Source organism: Rissa tridactyla, chromosome 12, assembly GCF_028500815.1.
Source record: "Rissa tridactyla isolate bRisTri1 chromosome 12, bRisTri1.patW.cur.20221130, whole genome shotgun sequence".
In the NCBI taxonomy this organism is placed as follows: Eukaryota; Metazoa; Chordata; class Aves; order Charadriiformes; family Laridae; genus Rissa; species Rissa tridactyla.
Window position 1 is genome coordinate 6,266,485 of NC_071477.1, and position 26,183 is coordinate 6,292,667.

Here is a 26,183-nt window from a genome sequence, read left to right on the forward strand (position 1 = left end):
TTCCTGGATGAGGCGGCAGCACTAACTGATGCAATCCAATGGGGGCAAAGCGGTAAGATTCCTACAAAAAGCCACGATACCAAAAGTCGTCTTAGGATATGGTGTCTTGTTCACACATGAAGGCTGATGAGTCAGCCCTCTCTCTTGGCTGGCACAAGTATGACAGGTTACAGGAAGATCCCCCTAGCTTTAGAGATCAAGGATCCTGTTCATGGGCAAGTATTTTGTGTGCCAGGCCTCAAAAATAATTGGGCACGCAGTAGCAAGGTCAGTGTGGGACTAAAAGGAAAGGAGTTCAGAAGACAAATGACCTCTGCTTGATGAAGCATAGGTGCACAATATGCAGACAAAAGGGAATCAGAAAAACAGTTTATTTAAAAAACAAAATCCCCCCCTTCAAATACCCACATACTTTCTGATAAGCTTATTGCTCAAGCTTGATCGCCTGTGATACCGCTCGCTCTCTCCTCGGCCTGTAGGGCCAGAAGTACTCCTGCATCCCTGTCCTTCTTCCAGCCAACATCATTTGGCTATGTTCAATTGGTCCCAAATACCAGCATTTAATTCTCTCCTTACTATGCACGCAGAACATGGGAGGTCACCAGGCACAAAGGCTCCTTCTCATTGGGACAAGTCTACAGATTTATATATATAGTCATCTGCTCCTACCAAGATGGGAGTTCCTACTTAGCAGAACCATAAAGGAAGTACGGGGAGGTATATCTACCTTCTCGTTTGAAGCCAAAGCCTAAACAACACTAAATCATCCCTGAAGCACTTAGCCTGCAGTCCAGACACGTCCATGCTCGTTCTACTGCTCACGGTCTACACTCTAAACGTACGGCCTTCAGGATTCCCTAATAAGCTTTCTATAGCGTTTCCCAGTCTCACCACACCATTCTGCTTCCACTGAACCAGGGCTCATGTTCCAAATTTCCTCTCCGTGAAAGGGATATGGCCTGTTTCTTGTGCAGCATCTACAGACCCACGCCGTAGCAGAACAGCAGGACTCTCCCACCAGGCCCTGGCTCTCCTTTGGCTGGTCACAGACAGAGACGCTTGGACCTTCCTCCCAGATAGCCGTCGGGTAGGTTTGGTAAAAACAGAGCAGGGGGTTGTGTGCTTCATGTTCAGTCAGTGGTGTTGTGGAGTTTCAACATCCTCTTCCTCCTCCTCACCACGGTCAGTGCGGCGCAGCAGCAGCTCCAGGTCAGGGTTGGAGCTGGCCTCTTTGTGTGGCTTCAGAGCATTTTCACCTGTGTGCAGACAGCCCATTAAGTGACAAACTTGCCCGAGTACCCATCAAACCTGGTGCTGGCAAGGAGCTGGAACTAGACACAGCTCCTCGTGACACTACGAGAATGCCTACAGAGAAACAGAAAGGGATTTAAAACAGAATCACCTTTGGAATTCATGGCTTTGAGAATGACATGAAGGGAGATCCCTGACAGACAGACAGCAAAGCCCAGCCAGTTCAAGAGACTGAGGCGGTCTCCCAGCAAACGTGTGGCGAGGAATAAAATGCAGATTTCCTGTGGAAACAAAAAACACGACAAGTGGCAGGGCACGACGTGAGGAGAAACGCATGGGATGTTTTACTGCTCAAGCCTAGATCAAGACGCCAGGCTGATAATTTCCATCAGCACATTCTTCCATGTGCAGAGAGTTTTTAGAAACAGAATGACCTGTTAAAGTGGGATGTGGGATTTTAAGTCCTCTGACTGCACAGCTTGGCTGCATGGGAATGCTGTGATTTGCGGTTCAGACAAATTTCACATGTCACCATTCAGCTCAAAAGTAGGCACGCTGCATTCCTCAAAGGAGGGGAGAACGTGCCAAACTAGGTTAAAGAGATAACTCAAACCAGTGGTTTGTTCATAGCCAGGTCAGATGCAAGAGTGTGCCCTTCTTACCCCTCCTCCCTCCCGCACCATGCATTGCTCATGAGGCCCACGTGTTTTAGCTCCAGATGCCACCAAACTTCAGACCTCAATGGTATTTTTTATAGAACAGCCACAAGTCTCTGCCCCTTGCCGTCAGGGACCAAGGGACTTCACTGCAGAGACTGCAAGGCAAAGCATCAAGCTCCCATGCAAGGGGAACAAAAATAACAGGAGATGATTTCTAAGGCCCTAAGGAAGTTCCCACCACATGAGGACCATTAGGGATGACTCAGTACTCGCCTTCTAGTATTAGCACAGGAACCATGCCTTACCTTAAAAATGCCAGCAATGGAAAGGGTGAGGCTAGATGTTCTGGAAACCAAGAGGAACTCAGAAAAGCCTAGACCAAAGGCAAGAATTCCACCCAAGAACAGCTTCCCTACCAGAGAGAACAGCATTCCTGCTTCATGGAAACGGAAGAGCTTCTCTGATACGGACAAAGGCAGGCCTAGGAACAAGACAGTGAGTAGCAGAGTACCTTTCCCAACTCCCAGGACTCCTCACAACAAGATAGGGGTGGGCTGCTCACATTCCAATACCAGGAGGATGTGGAGCCAGTTCTTCATGGCCCTTACTTCCACAAGTGTGGCAGGCAGTCTTTAATGTTCTGCCAGCATAAGGTACATCTGGGTCCTTACAATTCCAGGTCTCTACTTTGTCAAGTTCATAGCTGTTCACTCAGCTAAATGAATCATCTCAAACAACAAATTGCCAAGCAATCTCCCCAACCACTCTATAAAGCTATCCCTGCTTTCTCTAATTAACTCACGCACCCTCAAACACCGCAAAGAGTGGCAAGAGCCCCAGGAACATGAGCGGCTGCAGATGAAACATGATATCAATGGGATTCTGGAGCCCTGAAAGAGGAGAATCAACAACAGACCAGGTAGCAACAAGCTAGGGAATAACATAGCTCCTAGAGCCTTTATTAGTACCATTCCTAGACATACACCTTACTTGTAACGCCCACGCCTGCACTGCTGCAGAGGCCAAGCCACCTTCATCACCCACCAACAGATAACCCCTGCCCCAGGTTTAAACACTCCCTTATACACAAGATGTTCTGTTTCTGCAGTAAGGGCTACCACCTCCTTATTCCCCTCCCCATTACCAGCACCACCACCCACTTCCTAACACCCTACGTACCCAGGTCAGCCTTCTGCATAAGTATCTGCGTGAGGGTCCAGCGAATACCCCCAAGGAAAGACGCACACAGCACCAGCACGAAACCCTGTGCGTTGAACTGTGTGGACTTGTAGGTGAACATGAAGAGGCCCCCAGCGATGAGCAGAACCACCAGCAGCAATGCCACCCTCTGGATGAGAGCAAACACAAAGTCACCACAGACTCCCGGAGCTGAACAGAGACAGACACCTCCTCTCTTTCAGATTCATCCACGTAATTGCGTTCTTCCTCTGCTTATACGTTTCTGGTACGTGCACTGCCTGCTTCCCTGGGCATGAACTTCTCCCTCCCTAAAGCGTTGCGTGGGACCCTTACCAATTCCTCCAGCTTGAAGAGCAGTGAAAAAAGCAGGATGAAGAGAATGGCAGAGGATTTGGTCATCGTGTAGCTGTAAGGACCAAAACACACTGTCAGTCTCATCCAAATTAGTCCTTCCTAGCAAAGCAGCATTAGGAACCAAATCACCCACTTCTACATCACTACCAGCAACCTATCACGGACCCTGCGTGCCAGCCCCACCACACCATGCACCCGCTCAGGAAACTGACCCCGACAAAGCACTTTGTAAACCCCACCAGAGGGCTCCCAGGAAGACACTGTTTGTACTCACAGGGAGACAGTGACGTATAGGAAGCTCCAGTTACTCAGCCCAATATCCAGGGAAGTTGACAGAGCTAAAGCATCAAAGAAAAAAAAATCCTGGAGTTAACTGTCTTCTAGTACATTAAAAAAAAAAAAAAAAAAAAAAAAAAAACCACAAACAACCCCCCCCCCCCCCCCCCCCCACAAAACCAACCAAAACAACAAAAAAAGAACAATTCTGCTACTTGACCACAAACAGAGAGAGCAGAGCAGGCACAGAAAAAAACCCCCACGTTTCCCTCGGGTTAACTCATCAGTGCCAACACAGCTCAGATATCCTCAGCTCTTTACGTTTCTGGCCTGTTGCCTGTGATTGAAGTTGGGCTCTGCACTGCGCTCGCTGAACACGTGTATGCAAAAGTGCAGGAATAACCTTTGCCCTCCCTGTAACCCAAAGCCAGCACAGGTTTGCACAAAGTGTTTTTTGAATGTATCAGCGCATGTAAGTCTGAAGGGCACTGCAAGAAGCCTGAAGAAGCAAGCCTGGCAACCACCCTCAGCGCACACCCTTAACGCTGGTGCAGCTCTTGCTACAGTCTATTCTCCCTCGTATACAAACTTCCTACCACAGGAAACAGTTTTACTGATCCATGCTGAATGGCAGCACTGCTACAGATGTGGAGAAAGCATTTTTCAAGAAACCACAGGGCGCCTTATGCAAAGGCATTGCCGGAGATCTTCAGAGCAGGTGCTGTTCTGTGGGACGCAGCGTGACGATGACGGAACGAGCACAACACACAGGCACAGAACTGCCGGAGCAGCCGGCGCTCTGTGCTCCGAGTGGGAGCTTCACCCCTTGGGCTCAGCTACAGCAGCTCTGCGTGTTGCATGTGATGAACTTGTGGATCATAAGGACCAAGTTCCAACTAGAGAAAGATCCAAAATGCGCATGGCGTGATACTAACGCTAACCAGAAAAAAATAACTTGCAGAAACAACTTATGGCGGCTCTGTGACAGATTCTCATTGCGTGTTCTCGTGTGCCAGCGGCTCCTTCAGAACGATGCGTCCAGCAGGGCCTCTCCGCCTTCTGACTACTGTGTGTAACGGACAATACAGACAGCTCGTCTAGACCGGGAGCTGTAATTAGCACCTGCACCTGGTAAGGAAACGCTCTGTCGCCCGCAGCGCCGGGTCCCGCCGGCGCGATGCTGTCCCCGTCCCCCACGGCAGGCGACAGGGCCTCCCCCTTACCCCGGAGCCCACCCCGCGGCCCCGACCCCAGAGAAGGCCCGAGAGGCCGCCACAGCGGCGCGGCAGCCACCCCCCGCGCCCCGCCGTACCTGCGGGGGCCGCCCGGCGCAGGCAGTCGCCCCAGGAGAGCGCGGCCCGCGGCCGGCCGGAGCGGCAGCGCGCCAGGGTGCGGGCGATCGCCGAGAGGCCGAAGATGAGGAGGAGGTGCAGCAGGGTGACGAGCAGCGGGAAGGGGAAGCTCTGCGGGACCGACAGCCGCCGTCACTACTGCTGCTGCTGCCGCCGCCCGCCCTCCATCCATCCCTCCCTCCCGCCCGCCCGCCGCCCCGCACCTTCATCAGCCACTTGTTGTAGAAGGTGATGCCGATGGAGAAGCCGTAGTAGAGCAGCACCAGCGGCGCCGTCAGCGCCGCGCCGCCCGCCGCCGCCGCCATGCGCCCGAGGGCGGCCGTGAAGGGCCGGCGGGGCCGGAGGGCGGCGGGTAATGCCCGAGGTGGGCGGGGCCCGCGGCGGTGACGTGTCGGCGCGGAGGGGGCGGGGCCTGAGCCCAAAGAGGCGGAGCCGGCCCAGGCGGAGGAGCGCGATTGGTTATTATTGTGACGCGTACAAAAGCCTTGCGGCACCGCCCCGCCCCGCGCCGGTGGCCACGCCCCGCCCACCGCGGACTCCGTGCGGGGAAGGAGCGGGGGCGGACAGCCCGCACCCCCCGCCGCTCCGTCCCCGTCAGCCGTAGTGGTAGACGAAGTCGTAGCTGCTGGGCTCCTTGGGGATGGGCGGCGGCGCCTCGGGGATCTGGATGTTCTCCAGGTCCAGGAGTCTCAGCTTCATCTCCATGCTCAGCAGCGTGTCCAGGTCGCTTTTCGTCAGCTCGCTGGACATGTCCTTCCCCAGGAGAGCGTTCAGCCCATCAATCCAGATACAGTACTGTGGGGGGAGGGGGGATAAAAAAAAAAAAAAAAGGATAATTCACAACTCCACGTTATGTTGAATCTTTCCATCCATGCAACAATTCCTCCTATACAGCTCCAAAATGGGAAAAGTGGGAGGGAGTTAACCCATGGGGAAAAAACCACCCAACCCCAAAACAGTGCCCAGACAGGTTTCCAGCAGAAGTCAGAAGCCTAGAGGTAAACATGACCCCATTGCTCGAGGAGCAGGACATGAGTTTCTACTGTGGCGTAACAGCAAAAAAAGCAAAGCTATTTTAGCTACCAATGTCTTACAGAATGGGGAAAAGGGAACACCTGACTGCATAGAAGGAAAGAAAGTAGCAGTCTAGACTAAGGGAAATTAGTGTAGGAATTAATTTTTTTTTTAAAAAAAACAGATAACTGGGAAAAAAAATTTCACACTAAGCACCAGCAACATTTTCTAAGAATGAACCTGGTGGGAGACATCCTGCTCACGCCTTTAGTGAGAGGCAACTGACCCTTCTTAACCTCTGAAGTGAATTGCTTTATATTCTACTGCTTAACCACTATGTTTCTTACCTCATATTTATTAGGTGCAATGAAGTTCAAGGTCTCATCAGGATCGTATAATATCGAGAAGGCCAATTCTAACACTTCCTGAATGGAAAAGAATCTTTCACTCATTGACTGAACAAAACATTGCAGCACCTCCTGCCTGCTCACCCAACAAGAGAAGCTGCCTCAGTGCCCTTTCCCATATCAGTATTCTGATAACTCCAAATAGCCTACAGCACCATCACACTACGTTCACAGCATCCAGCAATCACAAACTGTACTAGGAAAAGGCCCGGGTACGAGATGGGTTTTATAAACAATACACCTGAAGTGTGGAAGACCATTTGCGCCTGTTGCTTGCTTTCACAGTCTTCAACTCTACGGCATTGGATATTAATTACAGGCAAAAAGGGAGCACTTACCTTGTTCTGTTTCAGTGCACTTTTCTCCTTCATGTGCGGACAATCCTTCCCTGTGACAATGGCTTTGATGTCTGCAACTGGAACTAACAGTGAAAAAGTAAAACTCACAAGCAAGAAATCCTGACCATGAAAAGACAGAACTTTGTTTTGTCCTTGCAACTGAGCACTGTTCCTGCAGCTCATTACAGCAGTTTTCCAAAACACATTACCAGTAACACGTCCCTACAGTAGGCTGTTATAAGAAATACCAAGCAATTCCAAGACTCAAAGGATTTGGTCAAGGACCAAAAGTTGATCTCATCTCAATCAGGGCTTCAGCCACAGCTCTTTTTCTTTCGTCTCTAGGATGGCATTCCTAACAGCCTCTAAACAGCAGAGCACAGAACATTGCACGGTGTGCTCACAGCAGTAAACAGGACTTACTTTTTTCCTGTAGAGATTCGAAGGTCACTTCCCCCTGGGCATTATCTTCCAGATCTCCATAGTGTAGCACCTTGTGATTCAGAGCCAGACGACAATACCAAAATCTTTCTGGAACACGCATCAAGCAGACTAAGCTGAGCAAGACCATCCACATAAGGTCTTACAGCCACTACATTATAGTCACCCTACCCAACCCCTCCACTCCCCCAATCCCTCAGCACTGCTTCCTGCTCATGAGGGGATGGCTGTATTCTTAGAAATGCACATCTGCTCCATCCCAAACTACTGGCTGGTACAGACAGCCCAGGTAACCAGCTTCCCTTTCTAGCAACGCACCTGCTGACAGATTCATCCACTAGATCTTATTTGCCTACAGTTCTTCACTTAAAAGAAAAATGTAGTAGATGCTGTCAACTTACCTTGTCTTCTGCGATTGCCAATTTTTCGAAAGCTACTTCCCTCACAAAGCCTGTTCAGGCGCTGTTGCTTTATCAGCTCTAAGATCTCAGGTTGGATTTTCTCTCTCAGCTCCCTAGCAATCAAATATGGAAGAGTAAGCGAAAAATGGAGATAACAGCAAGCACAGAAGGCAACTGTTTTTGTTAGGCACTTACACAATAGGTGGTGACTGGAAGTCATCTTGGCTCATTCTCTCAGACTGGCGTAGTCGCAGAATCTCAGAATAGCTCAGGCTGCGCAGTTTGCTCTTGAACTGGTCCAAGGAGTTTGGTTTAGAGGGGAGAGCCCGTGTGATCTGTTCCCTCACAACCTGCATAACCTAAAGAGGTTGGGCAGGGAGAAAAGCAAGTCACGTTCTTGCTGCTTAATGGCAGCAGAGAACCAGGGCACAGCTCAGTGGCAGCAAAGAACTGACATAGAATAACCGGGTCCAGGAGTGTCAACCTACTAGTGATTTTGAAGATTCAGAAGAACAAAAAAGGACCTCAGGTCATGCCAAATAAAAGTTGGACCATCCTCCCTTAAAGCCCATGTCAATGCCCTGTCACACCTTCCGCACCCTACTCTTTAACCAAGTGTGCCGGCCGAGTGAACACGTGCTGTTCTACAAAAGATTTGACAAAACACCTCTTTCTCCCCTCTGACCTTATTAAAATCTTCTGCCGTTGCCCTCATTTCTTTCCAGGTCTTGTTCAACAGCTGGATGCAGATGGCAAACAGCTCCTCGAATGCACGGTCATGGGTGAAAAACATGGGGTGATAGTCATTCCGGCCTTCATTGGCTTCAGGAAGAAACGGAAACCACAACCTTGTGAGCATACTGCACAGGAGCTACTAAGAGTAACTAAAAATCCACTGCAGTGACAGAAACCCGATGGTGTGGAATAGTACTAACTCAAAGAGATTAAGACAGTTCAATGCTTCGTCTCCCCATAGACAGCCTATACTGGGAACGGCAACTATCCCCACACTTCACCATTCAAGCCTCTGACTCATGTGCCCTTTTCATAGTAGTCCGCCCAGATGACTGCTTGCAGTTGTTTCCCACTCTCCTCTGGTAGAATTTCTTATAGTGGTTAATTGTCTCAGAATGCTCTTTTGAGACTGTCAGAGCCACTAAACTTTTCTCAAGTTCATGATGGTTTCCAGATTCATTTTTTGTACAGCACCTTGCTGAAGCTTCAGGAGGTTGAAGCTTTCTGCTTATCTCAGTTTTTCAGGAAAATCAGAGTGCACACAACAAAATTTCTTACTTTACTTCGATACTGGCATTACCACTGGGACACTGGCAGTGCAATTCCAAGCTCCCCCTGTCCTTACATGGCAGAAGTGAGACTGAGGTGCAAATGCCTGTGAATATTGGGCAGCCTGTAAGCTTCATCCCAGCAACTTGGAAAGCTGGGGTCATAAACGGTACTTACGGAGTTCCCCAACCTGCAGGATCTCACAAAGCATCCTGGTAAGCTCAATGGCACTGCGCCCAAAGGGACACTCATGCTTATCTTCTCGACTGCTGTTCTCCAGAACAATCTACAAGAAGAGGATGCAACACATGCTAAGAAGAGCTGCTGAGGTGTTGGTATCTGCAAAAACCAGCAGCTTCACTTACCCTGATATAGGTGTCCTGATGAAACTTGGCCAAGTAGAGCATGTTGTCCAGTGCCAGCATCCCTGGAGGAGTTTGAGTAAAATCCATGGCTGGATTGATGTGATTCTGTGAAAAGAGTGTGTAGAAAGAACCCAAACAAATTAGCTCAAAGAGATTCTGTAAGAACCTTTTCTGAATGAATTTTACAACCACCTGTCCATCAAGCACCCTCTCACATCTATCCAAGAAGTAACCTTGGACACCCGCTGACATTATCCAAACTTTCTAGAAGAGATGCTGATTTCCAAGTTCTCCAAAGAACAGGTGCATACAGTAAGTAAATATCTCCAGAGACTGTGCGTAATGCGCCCTGGCATTTAACAAATCAGCAAGTTCATAATGATCCTCCCTGGGAGTCCGAGTGTAGCTGAATTTCTACAACTCAGATACAGAAGTGTGGTAAAGCAAACAGCTATCTCTGTTCCTTATTTCCCCACAACTCTGATGGGGATGCTTAGATTGCCTTTACGTGCTCTACAGTCAGCACCCTCTCTAGATGCATACAGTGAATCCCAGCATCTTGTAGTCCTTGGTGTACATGGCTTTGCGTTTTTCTGTTCCACTGCCAGGGACGGTGTTGCTGTCAGACTCTGCATCAAAGGCAATTCTTCTCAACTCGAATATGATGTCTCTCTGTGCCTGAAGGACAGAAGGCGGGGAAATAGTAAACGCGATCAATCACTAGGGCAGTATTTCCCATAATGCACAGTTCCACCTCTCTCTCCAGAGCTCACACAGTGCATACAGAGAAATGCCAAAGGTCATTAACATTACGTAGGACGAGGCAATGCATTTCAAAATGGCAAGTTTCAGCATATCGGGTAAAGCAAACTATTCGTTTGCATTGCCCCAAGTTTAATTAAAGGCAATTTCCAGGCATTCAGATAATGCTAAGACTCAAGACTATAATGGATCTAAGAACAAGTAACAGACACGTTAAAAATGCCCAGCTTCCTTGTATACTGCAAGGAAATGGATAAAAAGATGTGCCCTCCAGAGAGGTGGCGTAAACAGTTTGACAGCTGGCATCACACTGCTCAAGAAAGGAATATACGGCTTCCAGCGACCACGTGCATCTCTAGAAGTCCCACAGCATACAGCAGGACAGTCATGAGCATACCCTAGTCTCAAGAACTACAATGTGAGGGGTGGTTTTGAAACTTTATGCACCATCTACTTCAAATTCTATGGAGCTAAGGAGCTTAGGAATAAGGCCTCTTGTATGGCCTGTTCTATCATATATTACTCAGCTCTAATAGTGACCTGGTCATTGGGATCCATCTTGGTCATCATTCTTTCTTCCAGGAGATTAAAGGTCAGGACCTGTAGCACGTACAGCTGATGTGCCATTTCTGTTTTAATTGGGCGGTTTCCTCTGATCACATGCTGCAAAATAAAGGATAGGGTAGAAATGTAGAGAATACAAATAAAAACTGAGGTATTAGCTGTAGGCACATGCTAGGCTACATGTACATCTCTGTACATGAGGATTCATCTGTTTAACCTTCATAGTCTATCAGAAGCATAATGATAATGCTCTGTAATAGCAGAAAGAAGCATCCCAATAACCCCCATTTGAATAAGTGGCTCCAATTTCACCTTTGAAAGAGTCACTTTTCTGGAAGTGCCCTGAGGGCAGCAGAACTTACACTCTGCACAAGCGAAACCTCTATTGAGAGAGCATTAGGAAGCGCTCCATCATTCTGGACATACTCACATTCAGGATTATAGACCTCAGGTGCTTCTGGGCAAATGCATTAGCCATTTCCTGTTGTGGAATTTAGAGATGAAATAACATGAGTGAAACATAAACAAAAATCCCACATTGTGCAGAGAGGAGAGAAAGGAGGAAGCCCATGAACTGGAGATAGCACTGGCACACAACAAAGTGCTTTCACTACAGACTGTCAATTTGGCATGGCATCTCACCACAAAGCAAGCATCAAGTTGGGATGCAAAGGTCATCTTTACCACGGCACAACTCGTGGACGGCTCCCCTACAAAACATCATTAATGTGGAGAAAAGCACTAAGGTTGTCAAAGAAGTGAAGAAAATTTAGCTGAATATTAGACATCTAATGACACTTCGATATCAGGAGATATGGCAGCAGGGAGCATACTGTGGGTTGCCCAGAAAAATCTGTCACCTACAAGAGGTTCCTTCAATTAGCACTTCCCAACTTTCTGTACCTAGGTATACACCCAAGATAACAAGGGCTAGAGGATGTAGTTTTCAGGTCTCCTCCCTCTCAAAAACTGTCCTTCCGACATTTACATTTGCTTTTTCTCAGTTCCTAGAGAGATGTTTAGAAGTCAATTTAAGGACAATTTGCAGAAGCACTTCAGTTTACAAAAATAAAGGGTAAATAATTCTCATAGTCAAAGGAAAGCTTCCAGTTTCCCTCTTTACTGCATGGCTTCCTTCTCCAGCTGAGGAGGGTTTCCCGACCACCAAGTCATGACGACAAACAGTCACAGCAGATGCAAGTATCTGCTGCAAGCCTTCAGTTCTGGGACCAATTACACATGCACCTGCAGAAATCTAACCTGTGCTTTCCTTGTAAATTGTGAAGATTTTTAAAATACCAGCAACCTCACTACAGCTGCAAGGAGAGTGGCAATGTCGAGATGGGAGGATTATCAGAAGTTCACTGTTATAAGCAAAATCTTTGGGAACGAAAAAATCCGGTAAAACATGTATATTAGCCTCAAATCAAGTCCCTATTATCACTTTTGCTCCAGACAGAAACCTCCTAAACCAAGTAAGTGATATGCTGGCTGATAGCCAAGCCATAGTGGCCGCAAATTCAGCAGCGCTCACGTTACAACTGAAATGAGTCAGTGGAAGATATCTAAAAAGCATCTAGATGAAGTAGGAAGTGGATTCAGAGAGTCATTATTTTTCTGAGTCATTATTTTTTACTATGATTCGTGAGATGTGGTACCGAGAATAGAACAAGGCCGGCTGTTAGGATTCGTTCACGCATGCCACACAAAGAATCCTCACTCTGAAGGAATTAGTTTGTACATGGGACGAAGTAACAGGAGACTGAAGCAGATAAACAGTGGGAAGGACAAAGACAAATAAACAATTCTAAATAGCAGAGTAAGAAGCACGAGCACGCACACAGCCTAACCACTGCTAAGGGATCTACATTCTGCTGAGAGTCCAATAACGCCCACTTTGCCGCTTGATGGCGTTACAGAATCACAGAATCATTTATGTTGGAAGAGATGTCTTGAGATCATCTAGTCCAGCAACGTCAGCCAGAGCAGGCTGCACAGGACCACATGCAGTCAGGTTTTTAATGTCTCCACTGCGGGAGACTCCAAAATCTCTCTGGGAAACCTGTTCCTGTGTTTGACCACCCTCATATTATTTTTTTTTTTTTTCATTTGTGTGTGTGCGCGTTCAGGTGGAATTTCCTGGGTTTTAAGCTGTGCCCATTGCCTCTTGCCATCTCAGCAGGCGCTATTGAGAACAGTCAGGCTCCCTCTTCTTTATTTCCTTCCATTGGATATTTATACACATTGGTAAGACACCCCTGAGCCTTCTCAAGGTTGAGCAATCTCAGCCTCTATTCATATGAGAGATACTCCAGTGCCTTAGTCTTCTTCCTGGCCCTTTGTGGTCATGTGGATTGTGTCCAAGGGCGGGGCAAAAGTGAAAGATCCGTTGGAATTTTGTTTGCTATGAAGTTTAGTATCTTGGCCAAATTACCAACGGAGGAGGTGTTCTTCCTTATTTTCATGTGTTCAGCATATACATTCATTTTAGAAATTATGAAACATTTATTGAGACCATACTTTCCCCTCTGAAGGCTCTGCATCCTTGGCAAAAGGGGAGTATTCTCTGTGCCACCCAGAAAACCTTGCCACTAAGATACTGAAGGTCCCAAATCAACCTATTAACAAAGAGTGGTGATTCCACAGGGCAAAAAAACATTCTTATAGTACAATTCCCAAAGGAAGAAGTCACAGATTAGGCAGAAGGTATGCCCTAGCCACCAATCAGCACTAAATCTTGTGACTCTTCACAGACAAACAGTTCTACCTTTAGAAGGACGCAGCTGGATATGAAACGGTCATTAATGCAAGTGAGATTTGGGGTATAAACTCAGGCTGTAATAAGTTTAAGGAGACCCAGACTGCTAAAGAACTGGTTCCGGTTTTAAAATCGGTTCACCTGGTCAGTCTTGTAGTAGCAGTTTCCTTTTATGATCATCTTTATTGTCTTTTGTGCACAATAAGTCATTCAAGATTTCTCCTGCTACTGATTCTTCTCCCCTTCACAATCTGAGTACATCCCCAGGAGTCCTCCCGCCCTTCTCCCTGGGCCCATCCACTACCTGAAGCCTGTATGCACCATTTCTGAGATACAAGGAGGCATAACTGGAGAAAAGCTAAACATGCCTACAGTTCCGCATGACCAGCCCCCAGGCTTGAGTTACTTACAGTGATGGGCAGGTCTAGCGGGTTAAGCAGCTTGTCCTGCTGGCAGAAAGCAAAAAAAGGCACAAAGAGAAGCAGACAGGATTTAGCTCGGAGTCCAGAAATAAGGCACAAACAGGGCACTAGAGAAGAAAGGCTTAACACAGCAAAGCTACACAATACAGACATATGCACATCTTGCACGTAGCTGAGATCTTGGGATTTTCCTCAGGCAGGACAGGTGTTTCGTTTCTCTCATTTGCCAGCAGGAATATCCCCCTATGACCTCCGAAAGGTCCCTTTTTTGGGGGAGGTGGAGGTGGGGTGTTTGTTTAGTAAGTACATACAATCCCAAGGACTCTACCCAGCCTGCCTCTCCCATATGGAATTAACTTTCTTTAAAAAAAAAAAAAAAAAAAAAAATCCATGCTGTATAGAGAATTACTTTCTGTCTCTCCAGGCCCTTCAGATTCCTTTCTGAGCATCTCCTAAACTTAGATGTGCTGCTCCAGAATACATTATTAATGGGATGGTACTTTTTCTCCTATGTTGCCAAGCTGGAACAACTACATAAGTTCTTGGCAAGGTCTGAGGTCTGCCTTGCCCAGACAATATGATTTCTGAGGCAAAAAGTAAACAGCCAGCCAGTAACCATCGTTCAGGTTTAAAGACAAAAAGAAAGAACAAACCTGTCTCTTGTCCTCAGGTGCCTTCAGGAAGAGGGCATTGATAAGGGCGATTGCGTATGTCTGAATCTCTTGGTTTGAGCTGCAGAAACAAAAATGGCAGCATCGTAAGAGAACAGACAGTATAAAACATTACAGCTTGCTGCTTTGCCTGCACTGTAAGGACATTTACCACAGCTCTCTTGCATTTCAACAGACAAGCAGGATTCACGTAATCTACTTTCATGCCATCCAACACTTCATGAGACCCGCAAAAAGCTGTCAGAAATTGCTGACTGATAGCCCCATTATTCAGAAGCTAGCGCAGACTGCAGCCCAGCCAAGCTCAGAGTTCAGCACCAGCATGGTTTGTTTCCAATGCTGAAACTATCTCTGTAAAGCCTACTTATGCTGCAGTCTGTTATATGGATACAGTTAGAAACTTATAGGGAGCAAGTTATTTTTCTCCCCTATGTCAACGGAAGCCACTAAACACAAATGGAACTAAGGGGAGGTATACCTCTCTATGGTGTTGCCTTCCAACCTCAGTAATTTGGCCCAACACACACATCTTTTTCTTATTTTCACTGAAAAGCTCCTTCAGGTAAAGGGTGCTCAGTCCCTTCCTAGATCATGCACAGCACGTGGTTTCACGTTTGATACTTTGAATAAGCTTCCAAATGCCAATCACACCCTTTTCCACCTCTACCTTGACGCTCTATCAAATCCAGTTTTGTTTCTTGCTATACTATTACTCTTGGGAGACTTCTGCAGAACTTCAAGCTCTTCTGATTAACAGAAGTCCAGTGCATCACCTAAAAGAATTTGTGTGTGTATACTTTTTCTTTTAATATATATGAAAAAATTAAGCTTTTATAACACATCTAATGCTAAAACATCTTTTAGCTTAAATAGCTGTTTTCCCCACTTTGGCATTTATCTCTGGCATATCTGTGGATAACAACCATATTCTCTCTTCTATTGCACCTTTCCAAATTTTTTTTCATTTTGGTCAATCTGCCATACTTCATACATTCAAATATTCATGCATCACCCTAGGTTTTCCTTGGGCCTACACACTTCGCAGATCTCTGAAGTCTTGTCACTTCACCTCTTTATCCTCATTTTTGGGGTAGGAGGCTACCTCTTTTCACTACACTGCTTTCTTTTTGGCACAGCAAAACAACTTTGAAATTATTTTCTCCTCTTCTAACTTGTCTCCATGGACCTGTTCTTCCAGAACCTGTCCTCTGTTAAAGATTGTTCTCTCCTGATGGTCTTGCCAAACAAACACTGGCAAATTCTGACTCTCCAACTTCCCTTTCTACAGCATTCCCTGCACAGATACTTTCTTCAGCAACCTTCTGTGTTCCGGAAGCACTTAAGCATATCGGTATGTGTCTTGAACAAAGATACTTTGCTTTAACAATCGCACAAGTGTGTTCAGTGTTAGGACCAGACCTGTGTTTTACTAAAACAGAAATTATAAAGCTGAAAGAACATACACTCTTTGCAGAACAAAGTCACTGCAGTGTTCCTGAGAACTCATTTAGCTTTTCTGTTAACCAAGTTCAAATGTAGAAACACTCTAAGCACGCAGTGACGTTGATGCCATACATTGTTTGCACTGCAGTTTTGTTAAATTACTGTTCATTGTTTAAGGAATATTAGTCATATTCACAAATGGTGCTTTTCCACCTTTCCAGAATTAAAAGGCTTGAGAGAAAACAAAAACAAAAACAAAACTACTTAAAGCTCTAAAAAAATGCATGTTGCTTTTTTTTTTTTAATGGAAGAGTAGAACTGACCTAGACAAACAGCCTTAAAAGCTAGTTATTAATTTGTCAACTCATTTGGAAAGAGAGGAAGGGGGAGCGTGGGGGAAAAAAAATAAAACAAGAAAAGCCGTTGTTTCTTCCCTAACATGCAGGACAAAAACCAGAAGATGATGAGCTCTTAGATTCTAGTGGAGATAATTCAAAGAGGGTTGAAGGTGACAGCTGACTGGATGCAGAAGCTTTGGGAAGCTGTTTTAGTAACATGCACTGAACACACTTGTGCAGTTGTTAAAGAAAAATATCTTTGTTCGAGACATATACTTATCTGCTTAAGTGCTTCCAGAACACCAGGATCTCACTTTTTTTAAAATCTGTTAGAAATCCTAAAGTTCAAGTAAGATGTCATATCAGTAATACTTTAACAATAGCATCTTTAAGTTATTGAAATGTAAAAGGATCTAGTTTCAAATTAACAGACATTCATAAAATCGATTTAAATCACTCCACCGTTGGGTGGACACTCACACTTGCAGATGAGAAATGAGCTGCCCCACGGTGATCTCTTCTGCTATCTTCTGATACAGAGTCTGACTGTTTAGCACCATGCTTTCTAGAATGGCTAGGGATCGTTGGAGGATGGAGACATCTACCATAGGCTGACTCACATACCCTGCAATCTAAAAACAGATGAACCAGCAGGTCAAGAGACGCCCATCCAAGAAATTGTTGGCGAGTGAGACAAGCTAAGGGAGACAGGGCTCGAAGCTGGGTGCATTGCGCTCTCAGTGAGTACCCAGCTTCTCAGAGTCATCCTGCTTTCCTAGAAACTGCATTAAAGCACAAAAATAAATAGCATCCACTCACCCCCTCTACCCAAACCCACCTGTTTGATGAAGGTTATTGAGACCATGTCCCAGGAGACGATACCATGGTCCATGAGCTCCAAGAAGGCAGTCAGGGTGAAAGCCAACATCTCACTGTAACTGAGAAAAAGAAGAATGTAGTCACGAAACATCTGGTAGCAAAGAAAAAACCCATCCAAGCTGAACAAGCTGGATAAAAGAAAAATGTCACCACCTTCTCCTAATAAAATAGGCTACAGTTTGGCAGCTGGGGGAGCAATAAAGTATTTGCATTTATGAAAATAATTTTATTGTTTTCTGGAATCATATTTTATTTTTCCTGATGACAACTACAAATTAAAACTAACAACAATAAGTCCCTAGTTCCGCCACCAGAGACTCTCAACCACCTGGACGAGTACCTGGCTAGTCAAAGGAATAACAGAAGCAGGAGCGATGCAGTATTTATTCCTGAGCAGTGCAAAGTATCACTACTCAAATTCAACACTTTCATGTGAGGCGGAAAATAAAAATAATCAAGCCCAACTAAAAACCATCAAACCCCAGAATATTCAGTACAATGACCATCAGTTGAAAAAAAAGATCAACTTGAAAAGGGGAAAGCTTTTTAAGCTGATCAACTGAAAAATTACACCATCTGCAAACGCTAGGTTTTTCAACTGTTGTCACATTTGAGCTCCAGAGTAAATTTATATCACACAACATGCAAAAATCTTTGAAAATTATAGCCCCTACACACACAAGAAAGCCAAACAAACACGTCTTAACATCAGAGAAAAACAAAGAAAAATTGTCATCCTGTAAATACTGGGGCCAGGCTTGAACCAAAACGAAAGCACAGCATGAACTGTGGAACATGTAATACATAACCACAAGACAGAAAGGTAGAAAAGACGGAGGGAAAGATTGCAAAACATGCTGAAATCATATTCGTTGCTAATATGCAAGAAAATAGAAGACCTGTAAGTGTTACGATAAGTTATCAAGACTTTAAAAGTACTTTTAATAGAACAACTACAGCGGTAAAGCCAAGTGAATTATTTGCATCAGAGTTCACTGTGAACGTGCTTAGGGAATCCCTGAGATCAGAGTTTGGGATTTTTTTGGTTTTCAAGAGGGAAGGAAAGTCTTTGAATCTGTCATCTGAACACCACCAGAATACATTCTGGAACAAGGCATTGGTATGAAAAACAGACCTCCAGGACCAGATGATATTCACTGAAGAATTCCAAAGTTACTATGGTAAAACAAAACATTGTCAAACTGGTTATTGTGCTCTGCAGAAAGTGGCCAATATAATGACAATTTTTGGAGAGGACTCAGGGAAGAATCTGAAGGACACATCAGGCATTTAGGTATTTGTAACCAGAAAGATAGACAGAATCTACAATAAAAGAATAATACCATTAGAAGAAAAAGAAATATTTAACAGGGCGGAATTGCTACGGCTTTTATAGATGTTTCTATCTATATGTGTATTGGATTTATGTGGCAGGGTTTTGGTAGCCGGAGGCTGCAGGAAACTTACTGGGACAGAAGCTTGGTCCCACTCTCCACAAGCCGTGTCAGCACTGTAATTCCTTCCATGTTGATGAACTCTGTGGCAAAGGTCACATCTGCTGAAAGTTTAGCCAGTTCCTTCATGGCATCCAGTCGGGCTTCCATACTGTGCGACTGGATCCTCTCCATCAGCTGTCGGGCTGCCCTAGACTGGGAGGAAAGAGGGATGATGCCAGTTACAGACTGGTCACCTGCAAACTGAGTTCTGCCAGCATCAGCATTCTGTCAGAGGTCCACGGGTGGGCAGAGAGAGCACAGCGAGGGTAGGGAGATACCAGCAGTGACAGGATGAGTACCAGCAGTCTGCAAGTCTAAGACAGACTACAAAAGGCTGCACTCAGCAACAGTTACAGCCAAGCAGGAGGCCACTAAAATGCTATTTTACATGTTAGAGTAAATGCTTATTTTTCTTCTTCGTGAGGTGAGTGGAGGTGGATATAGAAATACGGAGTGAGACTATGAAAGAAATACAATGTCAAAAAAAAAAAATATCTCTCATAGATTCAAAGAAATGCACAAGCTCATTTTGTGTATCCACACAACTTTCTGTAAGATTTCTCAGACATAGATCAATGACATTCCCTCAACCATCTCTTGCCCGAATAACTTCTTCCTGTTCTACTCAATCTCAGCGATACGCCATGACCCTTGGGATAAAAAGGGTTTAAGAATTTCAATAAAAAGGAAGCTGTGGCAAGTCTGCAAAAGACAACTGTGAGGTCACAATAGCAAGAATTCACTAAGAACAACCCCTTCTGTATCAAATTTGTCTCTTATGTTAATTTCTGCATTACGTCACCAGTACTGTTGCTTTCCGACTGATAATACTAACTGCACTCATACTGAGGATGTGTCTGTCAGGTGCTTTACAATATGCTAATCTAGGAGATGCAATAAAAACGTAGACGGGATTTATTTACAGAAAATCCTATAAAAGGGCAGAGCATCCAATGGAAAGACATGCACCACAACCATGAAGGAAAACAAGAGTGTGTGCCTCATTGTGCAGGATGGCCCTCAACAAAGGCAAACAACCCCCCTACAATTTAGGGAGGAGAAAAGAAAAGCTGAGAGACAAGGAACAGCGTGTCATACAAGGATAGCTACAGTGAAAAAGGGACGTGAGTAAGCATTTACCGGGGAGACTGCCAGCTGTAGGATAGTTCCATTCTTGATGTCACAGCGAGTCTGAAAGAAAACATAAACTTTAAACTGCAGAAAAGTGGGGGGAAAAGAATGCAACTGGATCTACAGCACACATTTGTATGCAGAAGGGGTTCCTATACCACACAACCCTACTGAGAGTATTGAATTGAGTCACTGGGTCCTCGCACCTATGGGCATGCAAAGGGAGAAGCGCAAGGCTCCTCAGTTGAATGACACCATTCAAGTCTGGGTATTTTTGATGGCAGAGATGTTGCCCCTCAAGGATTAGCGACACTATTGTTCCACGACACTACTCCAAGGCATTCTGCACTCCTGCCCATGACATCAGCAAATTGCTGCCTCTCACACTGACCTGCTCTGTGATGTACAGCTGAGGACCATCAGCATACCGCAAGGTGTAGTATTCGGGGTTTGGCAATGACCACCTGGCAGAGGAAGAAGAAGGATACATAAGTTTCTTTCCCTTCTTTCTTCTGGCTCTCAATTAGGAATAGGAGCTTGATCTCAGGAGGGTGGAAAAGAACTTTCAAGCAAAGCTTTGTCAATGGAAATTAGGTTTCCCAAAGAGGAGAGAAAACACCTTCCTCTTGAGGGGAACGGAACTTCAGCCCAGTCTAAGTCAAGCTCTGTGGAATATCTGAGGAGGCCAGCACTTCAGAAACAGCAAGACGGGCCAATCCTTAGAGACTGACCCTAGGGGCATACATATGCACTCACTCAGAATTGGAATAAAGATGCAAAGCCTCCGTTTTCCAGTAGATCCTTTTCTTCCCAGTTTAAAACCTGGCCCATTCCACGGCCAAAACTAGCAGCAGGCAGCATGGATTGTGCTAGCAGCACATTGACAATCAGCAGAGACTTTCCACAGTACTCGAGCAAGATTTGTCAAGGGGACAGACTCTCTCCGCAAGGGTTCACAAAGAACTACTCACCCATCACAGACCTCCTTGATGATGGATGCAAGAGGCCTTTTCTAGAACAGAAAGAGAGAGTCCTCAGTAGCCATGTTCCTTTCAACCAGAAAGGAATACTGCCAATTTCCATGCTTCCCACATTCCAGTATCAAGGTTGTGTGCATTTCCTTCCCATCTGGGTACCAGGTCTCACCTGATCTATTTCCAGGAGCTGGGCATTGGCACCCGGCCACTCAACAGCTACTTTCACAATGTCCGAAGGTGGTGGCATTGCTCCAGACTCCTCCAGGTGCCTTTACAACAGCATACACCCCCACACCTGTTAAGAGAAAGGACAGCGAGCAGCTCTCTGAAAATTATTTCAATTGCTACATTGCATCTAACACCAAGCTTCAAAACACTACATAAGACCAGCCTTATGGTTTGCTGGGCCTGCTAGGGACAAAATATCCAGAGTACCAGAGATCAAGGCCTCATATTAAAACAGCACATTTGAAATCGTATGCCCAACCTTATCACCTAAGGAATATTTCCGAGAGCTTGCTGGGGTACTCACGCAAGGAGAGTCATTCTGATGAGCTAAGCCCCATCTACCCCCCACCGTCTGTACTGCCAGGTCAGTTTACAGGACTAGTAAAGCAATAGCTCCGTAGGCTCAGCTACCGTCTGTACGTGAGTGAGGGAATGTACTGCCCAGCTAACCTCCCTCCCACGGGCTGGTGTTTACTGATGCCCCATTCATATTTCTCGGAGACCTTGATCCACTCAGGACACCCAAACAGGCTCCTAGGCAGAGTGGCGGCAGCTGGCTTTATCCCATTCCCTTCCTATAACATCATAAATCCAAAACATGAATATCCATCACAGAAGAAAAGTTAATTCAGCATTTACTCTGGAGGTCTACCTTTCACTCCTTTATCTGCCTTAGAGCATAAGCTTGTGCTCAGGGTTTGGTCCCAGAGAGTTGTCAGACATGCTGGTTTGTGCTTCATCTGGTAGTAAGAGGCTGTAAAGAAATGTACTTGTTCAGTTCCTTTTTAATCCTCCCCTGGATGGAGGGTGTAGCCCTGCTCTCTCCCACAGAGCCATAGGGAGAAAGTCACATGGGAGCGAGACAACCCTCCCCATCAGCAGTTCTCAGAAGCAAAGGCTTCAAGCTGCCAAAAATGAGATCTGACCAGACAGAGAAGCAGTCCTGTCCTTAAGGGCTCCTCCTGAGACTCAATTTCCAGCACGCCCTGAATGACATGGTAAGCATCTGAAGAAAAATTTCCCAGCTCCTATGGAAACTCCTATTTCTCCTACTGGGGAAACCCAATCCCCCTTTCCCAGAACAGAGATGAGATAGTGCTGAGCAGGGACATTGTTTCATGATCAACGTATTTTCACAACTTCCTTGATCCACTAGGAAAGAGACGCTAAGACAGGCTAAGATCTGAAAGGAAACCAGCAGCCTTTGGAATTTTCCTGATGCAAGGCAAGCAAAGAAGAGAGAACCTTCCACAGATCAGCAAAGACCAAGCAGCTGAACAGATACCTGGCCCAGAAAACTGGTCTACATGACTGTCCTGGAAAAGGGAACTTCTATAAAATTACCTGAGTCTACCACAAAAGGTGTACGTGCCTGGCCTGTATAAGATGTTGACCATCCACTGACGATCTCAATTAATGAAGCTCATCTGCCTCTTCCTTCCCTCACAGAGATTGGTATTGCTGCATGGAGGGATATGAAAACTCAGGTGCATTAATGTCTCTCTGCATTTGTACATGCACAAATCCCTTTATCAGCCCCTGTGACTATCTTCTCACTCCAGCTGAGGCAGCTTCCTCACCTAGGAAAACAGAGTGCTGCGATCTCATGGTGCAGCCTTCTGAGATGGTCACAACATTATCACCACTCCTGCCTGCTGGAATTGAGGATGAGGGGTGCAAGTTTAGCGTTTCTTTCATAGCATCTTCTGGAAACGCTCAGTGTTATCATTGCAGCTAGCCTTGCCCTCAAGTCTCCACCAGATCAGAGACACTTGCTTTACAATGAAGGCACTTGCTGGAGAGAGAATTCGGCCATTCCCCTATTAAAACAAGCATTGGTTACCATGAGAAGCCCTTCTGAAGCTGCCTTGCTCAATTTCCTCTATTCTCAGCGTGTGTATGGTCTTTGCAGTTCCTGCAGGAATCCAGGAAGCCTGAACTCCAAAGGTCTCTGGGGCTTCAGCCAACCGAAAAGGGAGACTGGTATTGCACGTGCACAGGAACACCATCCTCCCCAACTCCGACGACAGCCAGACTTTGTCCGCTCTGCCATCCCTCCCCTTGGAAAGCACCTGGCAAGCCAGACTCGGAATTTCATGATATTCTGAAAATGCAGCGCTTACCCCAACTGACAGAGATGATTACACTCAGTACTCCTGGCCGTCTCTTTCCTTTTTAGCATCAATCCCAAGAGCAGCTTAAAACCCATAAAATTATTGTCAGAGTAAACACATCTCATGCGGAGAAGTGCCAGTCAAGTCAGGTTCAGCTTTGCCAGTTTCTTAAAATAACATCTCCGACGTTTCAGATAAGCAGCACAGCATTAGCTCCGACTAACATATCAAGAAAGAGCTGACCTCGGAAAGGCAACAGACTCAGTGCATCACTCAGGCTGAGCAGGTCTTGGGGGCGATGATAGAAAAGCATTTATATGATTCCTATCATGCAAAATTGCAAGTTACAGTCAAGCAGTTACACAAACAACCCCTGATATTTTACTCCCTGATCCTGGAGGAAAGACAACCAAGCCAACTCCCGCTGCAAGATTCACTCTGGATAAAAATTTTACCACTCTCATCTTAAAAACAAAGCGGAAAGCTTGTTCTTCAGAGAAGGTGCATCAGGTGAAAATCTCCAGCTTGGACAAGGTGAAGTCACAGAAAGGAAGATTGCTCATGTAAGAGCTCAATTAAATCAGTGTTTCAAAGAAGCCTTTGCAGCCTGCAGAGCTGGGCTAATTCACAAACAGAAAGCACTGAGCGTATGGTGTCCTATGGAAACGCTGTCTCCAAATCCCATGAGCATGTGTTAACATACTCCTCTTTCTTCACAAATTTTGATTATCAGTATTCTGTTCTCTCACTCCAAGACAGAAACATAAAATCTACTCTTTGCTAAGAAAGACATGTTAACTTGCTGCAAATACATTCTCAAGAGGCCTCTCACCCGAAAGGCGTACACAGCTGCTAGTGCTATTTTCATACCCATTACAATCAGTAAATTGGACTCTAATCCGTTCTTCTATGCTCAAACTGAAGCAGCTGGTCTTCTTTTGTCCAAAGTAAACTAGGAAATCAGGCAATAAAGCACAAGGAACCCAGGACAAGAATAGCACCTTGCCTCATTGCATAAGCAGAGCAAAGCACTTAGGAATCTGCATAAAGACAGGAATGCTTTGAACCCAGATATATTTAGGAGACCGCAGCCCTCTGTACAGCACTTACCACTGGGGTCAGTATCCATAGCAAGCCTACCTATACCAGTTATCCTCAGCCTGTTCGCAAGTCAATGCCCAATACCTGATATTTCTGAGGACAGGAAAAGTCTGCCAAGCATGCCACGCTGCAAGTCAGAAGAGTCGCCTCCTAGTTCTAAAAATCTGACTTCCTCTTATGTCCAAGTACAGTGTAATACAGAGACAAGGCAGAACCAAGAAAGCCTGCTGAACCAATGCAGTCTGTAGCACCAGCCATGAGACTTCAGAGCTTACCCGATCCTTCTGTCTCGCAAAGAGATAGTTGAACCCAATAAAACTACGAGTCAGTCTTCCTCGCTTCCTTTTCCTGAATTACACACGCTAAAATAAATAAATAAATTTAAAATAATTTATACTTTCAATTAGCAATAGCTCAAACCAGACATAACTCATCAACTAAATCTTTAAGCACACTATGGCAATCGGTAGTATACAAGCAGGAAGCAATTTTCGGTTTTATACAGGGAGACAGCAGCCGAGCTGAAATCCATCAAAGATGAATTCACTCCGCTTCTGCAGAGTGAGTTCCTTCATACAAAGCAGTGGTGCAGGGGGAGCTGCAAGGCAAGGAAAAATCAGCAGAGCCACTAATAACACACTATTCAAGAGACTTCTGAGAAGCTGCAAGCTAAAACAACTACAGTATTTCAAATAGAATTTCCCTATTCACCAACTCAATCTTCTTTTCATTGCAGATAGCGAACAACGTGTGCTGCACACAGAATGAAAATGAGGAGGATGAAAGAACATTCCATGAAAAACAAAAGCCGCCTGGTAGAATCCCCCGGTCAACAGGCGAATAGCTGCCGCTTCTGAAACCTGTAGATGTGATAAAACATCCCAGTCAGTTCTCGGCAAGTTCCCAGTGGTCCCAGCAGGCCAGAGGAGAGGTGGAAGCCCCGTCAGCGGAGTGACCAACTGGACAAGCGTGCGGAGGCGGCAGCTTCCTTGGCCAAGCAGCGTACGAGGGCAGCGGGGTCCAACCTGAGGGCGACGCGGTTTTCTACGTTACCTCACCGAACGAGCAAAGGGAACCATGCTTCCCCAGAGGAACCTCAGAGCCAGGTGGCTCAGACTGTCACTCTCTGGGATCCTACATTTCTCCAAAGGCCTTCCACGGCCACACTCTAGCTGTAAACGCTACCCTACGGCGGGACTCTCACCTTGCGTTCCAACACCGCCGGGCAGAGACCACCTCTCAGCAGAGACAGAAACCGATAGCAACAGGCAAAAGGAGAGAACTGCTTTTTTATTGTTTTTAATCAGTCAGGGGAGCTGAGAGCAGCTCAGCAGCTCCTCAACCTCGGGCCAAAACTCAATTTACGGCGCTAAACAATTTTTTTTCCCCTGACCAAGCACTGCCCGTTTTATGCCCGGGGCCCGCTGGGCACACCGCGCCCTCCTCGGCCCGACGGCGGCCCCTTCCTCGGTCCCACGCCTAGGAGCCGGGCCGGGGCGGCGGGCCCCGCGCCCACCCAGAGCTCCGGGAGCTGCGGAGGCGGCGACGGGCTCGGAGTCGGCCCGGCGACCCTAGGCCAGAGCCCGGCGGCGGGGCGGGCCGCCGGAGGGAAGGGCCGCAGCGGGGCCGGGAAGGCAACACCGGGCCCGCCAGCCCCGAGGCCGGCGGCAGCTGTGCCGCCCGGCTCCCCGCGGTGCCGCCCGCTCACCCCCCGCCCGCCGCCCTGCGCTCACCCAGCCCCGCCGCGGCCGCTCCGCGCTCCGGCCGCCCGGCAGCTCCGCCGCGGCCCCGACGAGGCGCTGGCTGCCCATTGGTCCTGCCGGCTGTCACTCAACCGCCTGTCCACCGCCGATTGGACGCCGCGCGCGCGTCACGCTCCCGCAGCGCGTCGCCGTGGAGACCGCGGGCGGCCGGCCCCGCCCCGCCGCGGCGCCCAGCGAACCCCCGTCGAGCAGCG

The 26,183-nt window shown here is 46.7% G+C and overlaps 2 protein-coding genes across 8 annotated transcripts; both read right to left on the reverse strand.

Moving 5' to 3' along the window:
* Positions 1 to 354: 354 nt before the first annotated feature.
* On the reverse strand, positions 355 to 5,455 carry SLC35C2 (solute carrier family 35 member C2). 5 transcript variants are annotated; one of them, XM_054218328.1, is made up of 9 exons: positions 5,296 to 5,455; positions 5,053 to 5,203; positions 3,739 to 3,802; positions 3,444 to 3,516; positions 3,090 to 3,258; positions 2,717 to 2,800; positions 2,327 to 2,391; positions 1,403 to 1,532; positions 355 to 1,256 (listed from the first exon to the last, which is right to left on the reverse strand). In XM_054218328.1, the coding sequence occupies exons 1-9, from the start codon at positions 5,395 to 5,397 to the stop codon at positions 1,135 to 1,137; spliced, it is 960 nt and encodes a 319-aa protein (XP_054074303.1). In that variant the 5' UTR covers positions 5,398 to 5,455; the 3' UTR covers positions 355 to 1,134. The 5 variants fall into 5 exon arrangements, with proteins under 5 accessions (XP_054074303.1, XP_054074302.1, XP_054074305.1 ...); XM_054218327.1 differs by lacking the exon at positions 2,717 to 2,800 and having other exon boundaries at positions 2,216 to 2,391; XM_054218330.1 differs by lacking the exon at positions 5,053 to 5,203 and having other exon boundaries at positions 2,216 to 2,391; positions 5,296 to 5,416.
* An 84-nt stretch (positions 5,456 to 5,539) lies between these two features.
* ELMO2 (engulfment and cell motility 2) lies at positions 5,540 to 26,111 on the reverse strand. 3 transcript variants are annotated; one of them, XM_054218323.1, is made up of 22 exons: positions 25,960 to 26,032; positions 21,664 to 21,765; positions 20,953 to 21,078; positions 20,778 to 20,818; positions 20,198 to 20,270; positions 19,816 to 19,866; positions 18,647 to 18,828; positions 17,139 to 17,238; positions 16,781 to 16,932; positions 14,502 to 14,580; positions 11,099 to 11,149; positions 10,645 to 10,767; positions 9,886 to 10,020; positions 9,343 to 9,447; positions 9,155 to 9,263; positions 8,379 to 8,515; positions 7,889 to 8,052; positions 7,694 to 7,806; positions 7,275 to 7,382; positions 6,852 to 6,934; positions 6,454 to 6,531; positions 5,540 to 5,887 (listed from the first exon to the last, which is right to left on the reverse strand). In XM_054218323.1, exons 3-22 carry the CDS (start codon positions 21,028 to 21,030, stop codon positions 5,687 to 5,689), a joined length of 2,163 nt encoding a protein of 720 aa, XP_054074298.1. In that variant the 5' UTR covers positions 21,031 to 21,078; positions 21,664 to 21,765; positions 25,960 to 26,032; the 3' UTR covers positions 5,540 to 5,686. The 3 variants fall into 3 exon arrangements, with proteins under 3 accessions (XP_054074298.1, XP_054074300.1, XP_054074299.1); XM_054218325.1 differs by lacking the exon at positions 25,960 to 26,032 and adding an exon at positions 24,502 to 24,588; XM_054218324.1 differs by lacking the exon at positions 21,664 to 21,765 and having other exon boundaries at positions 25,960 to 26,111.
* Positions 26,112 to 26,183: the final 72 nt, after the last annotated feature.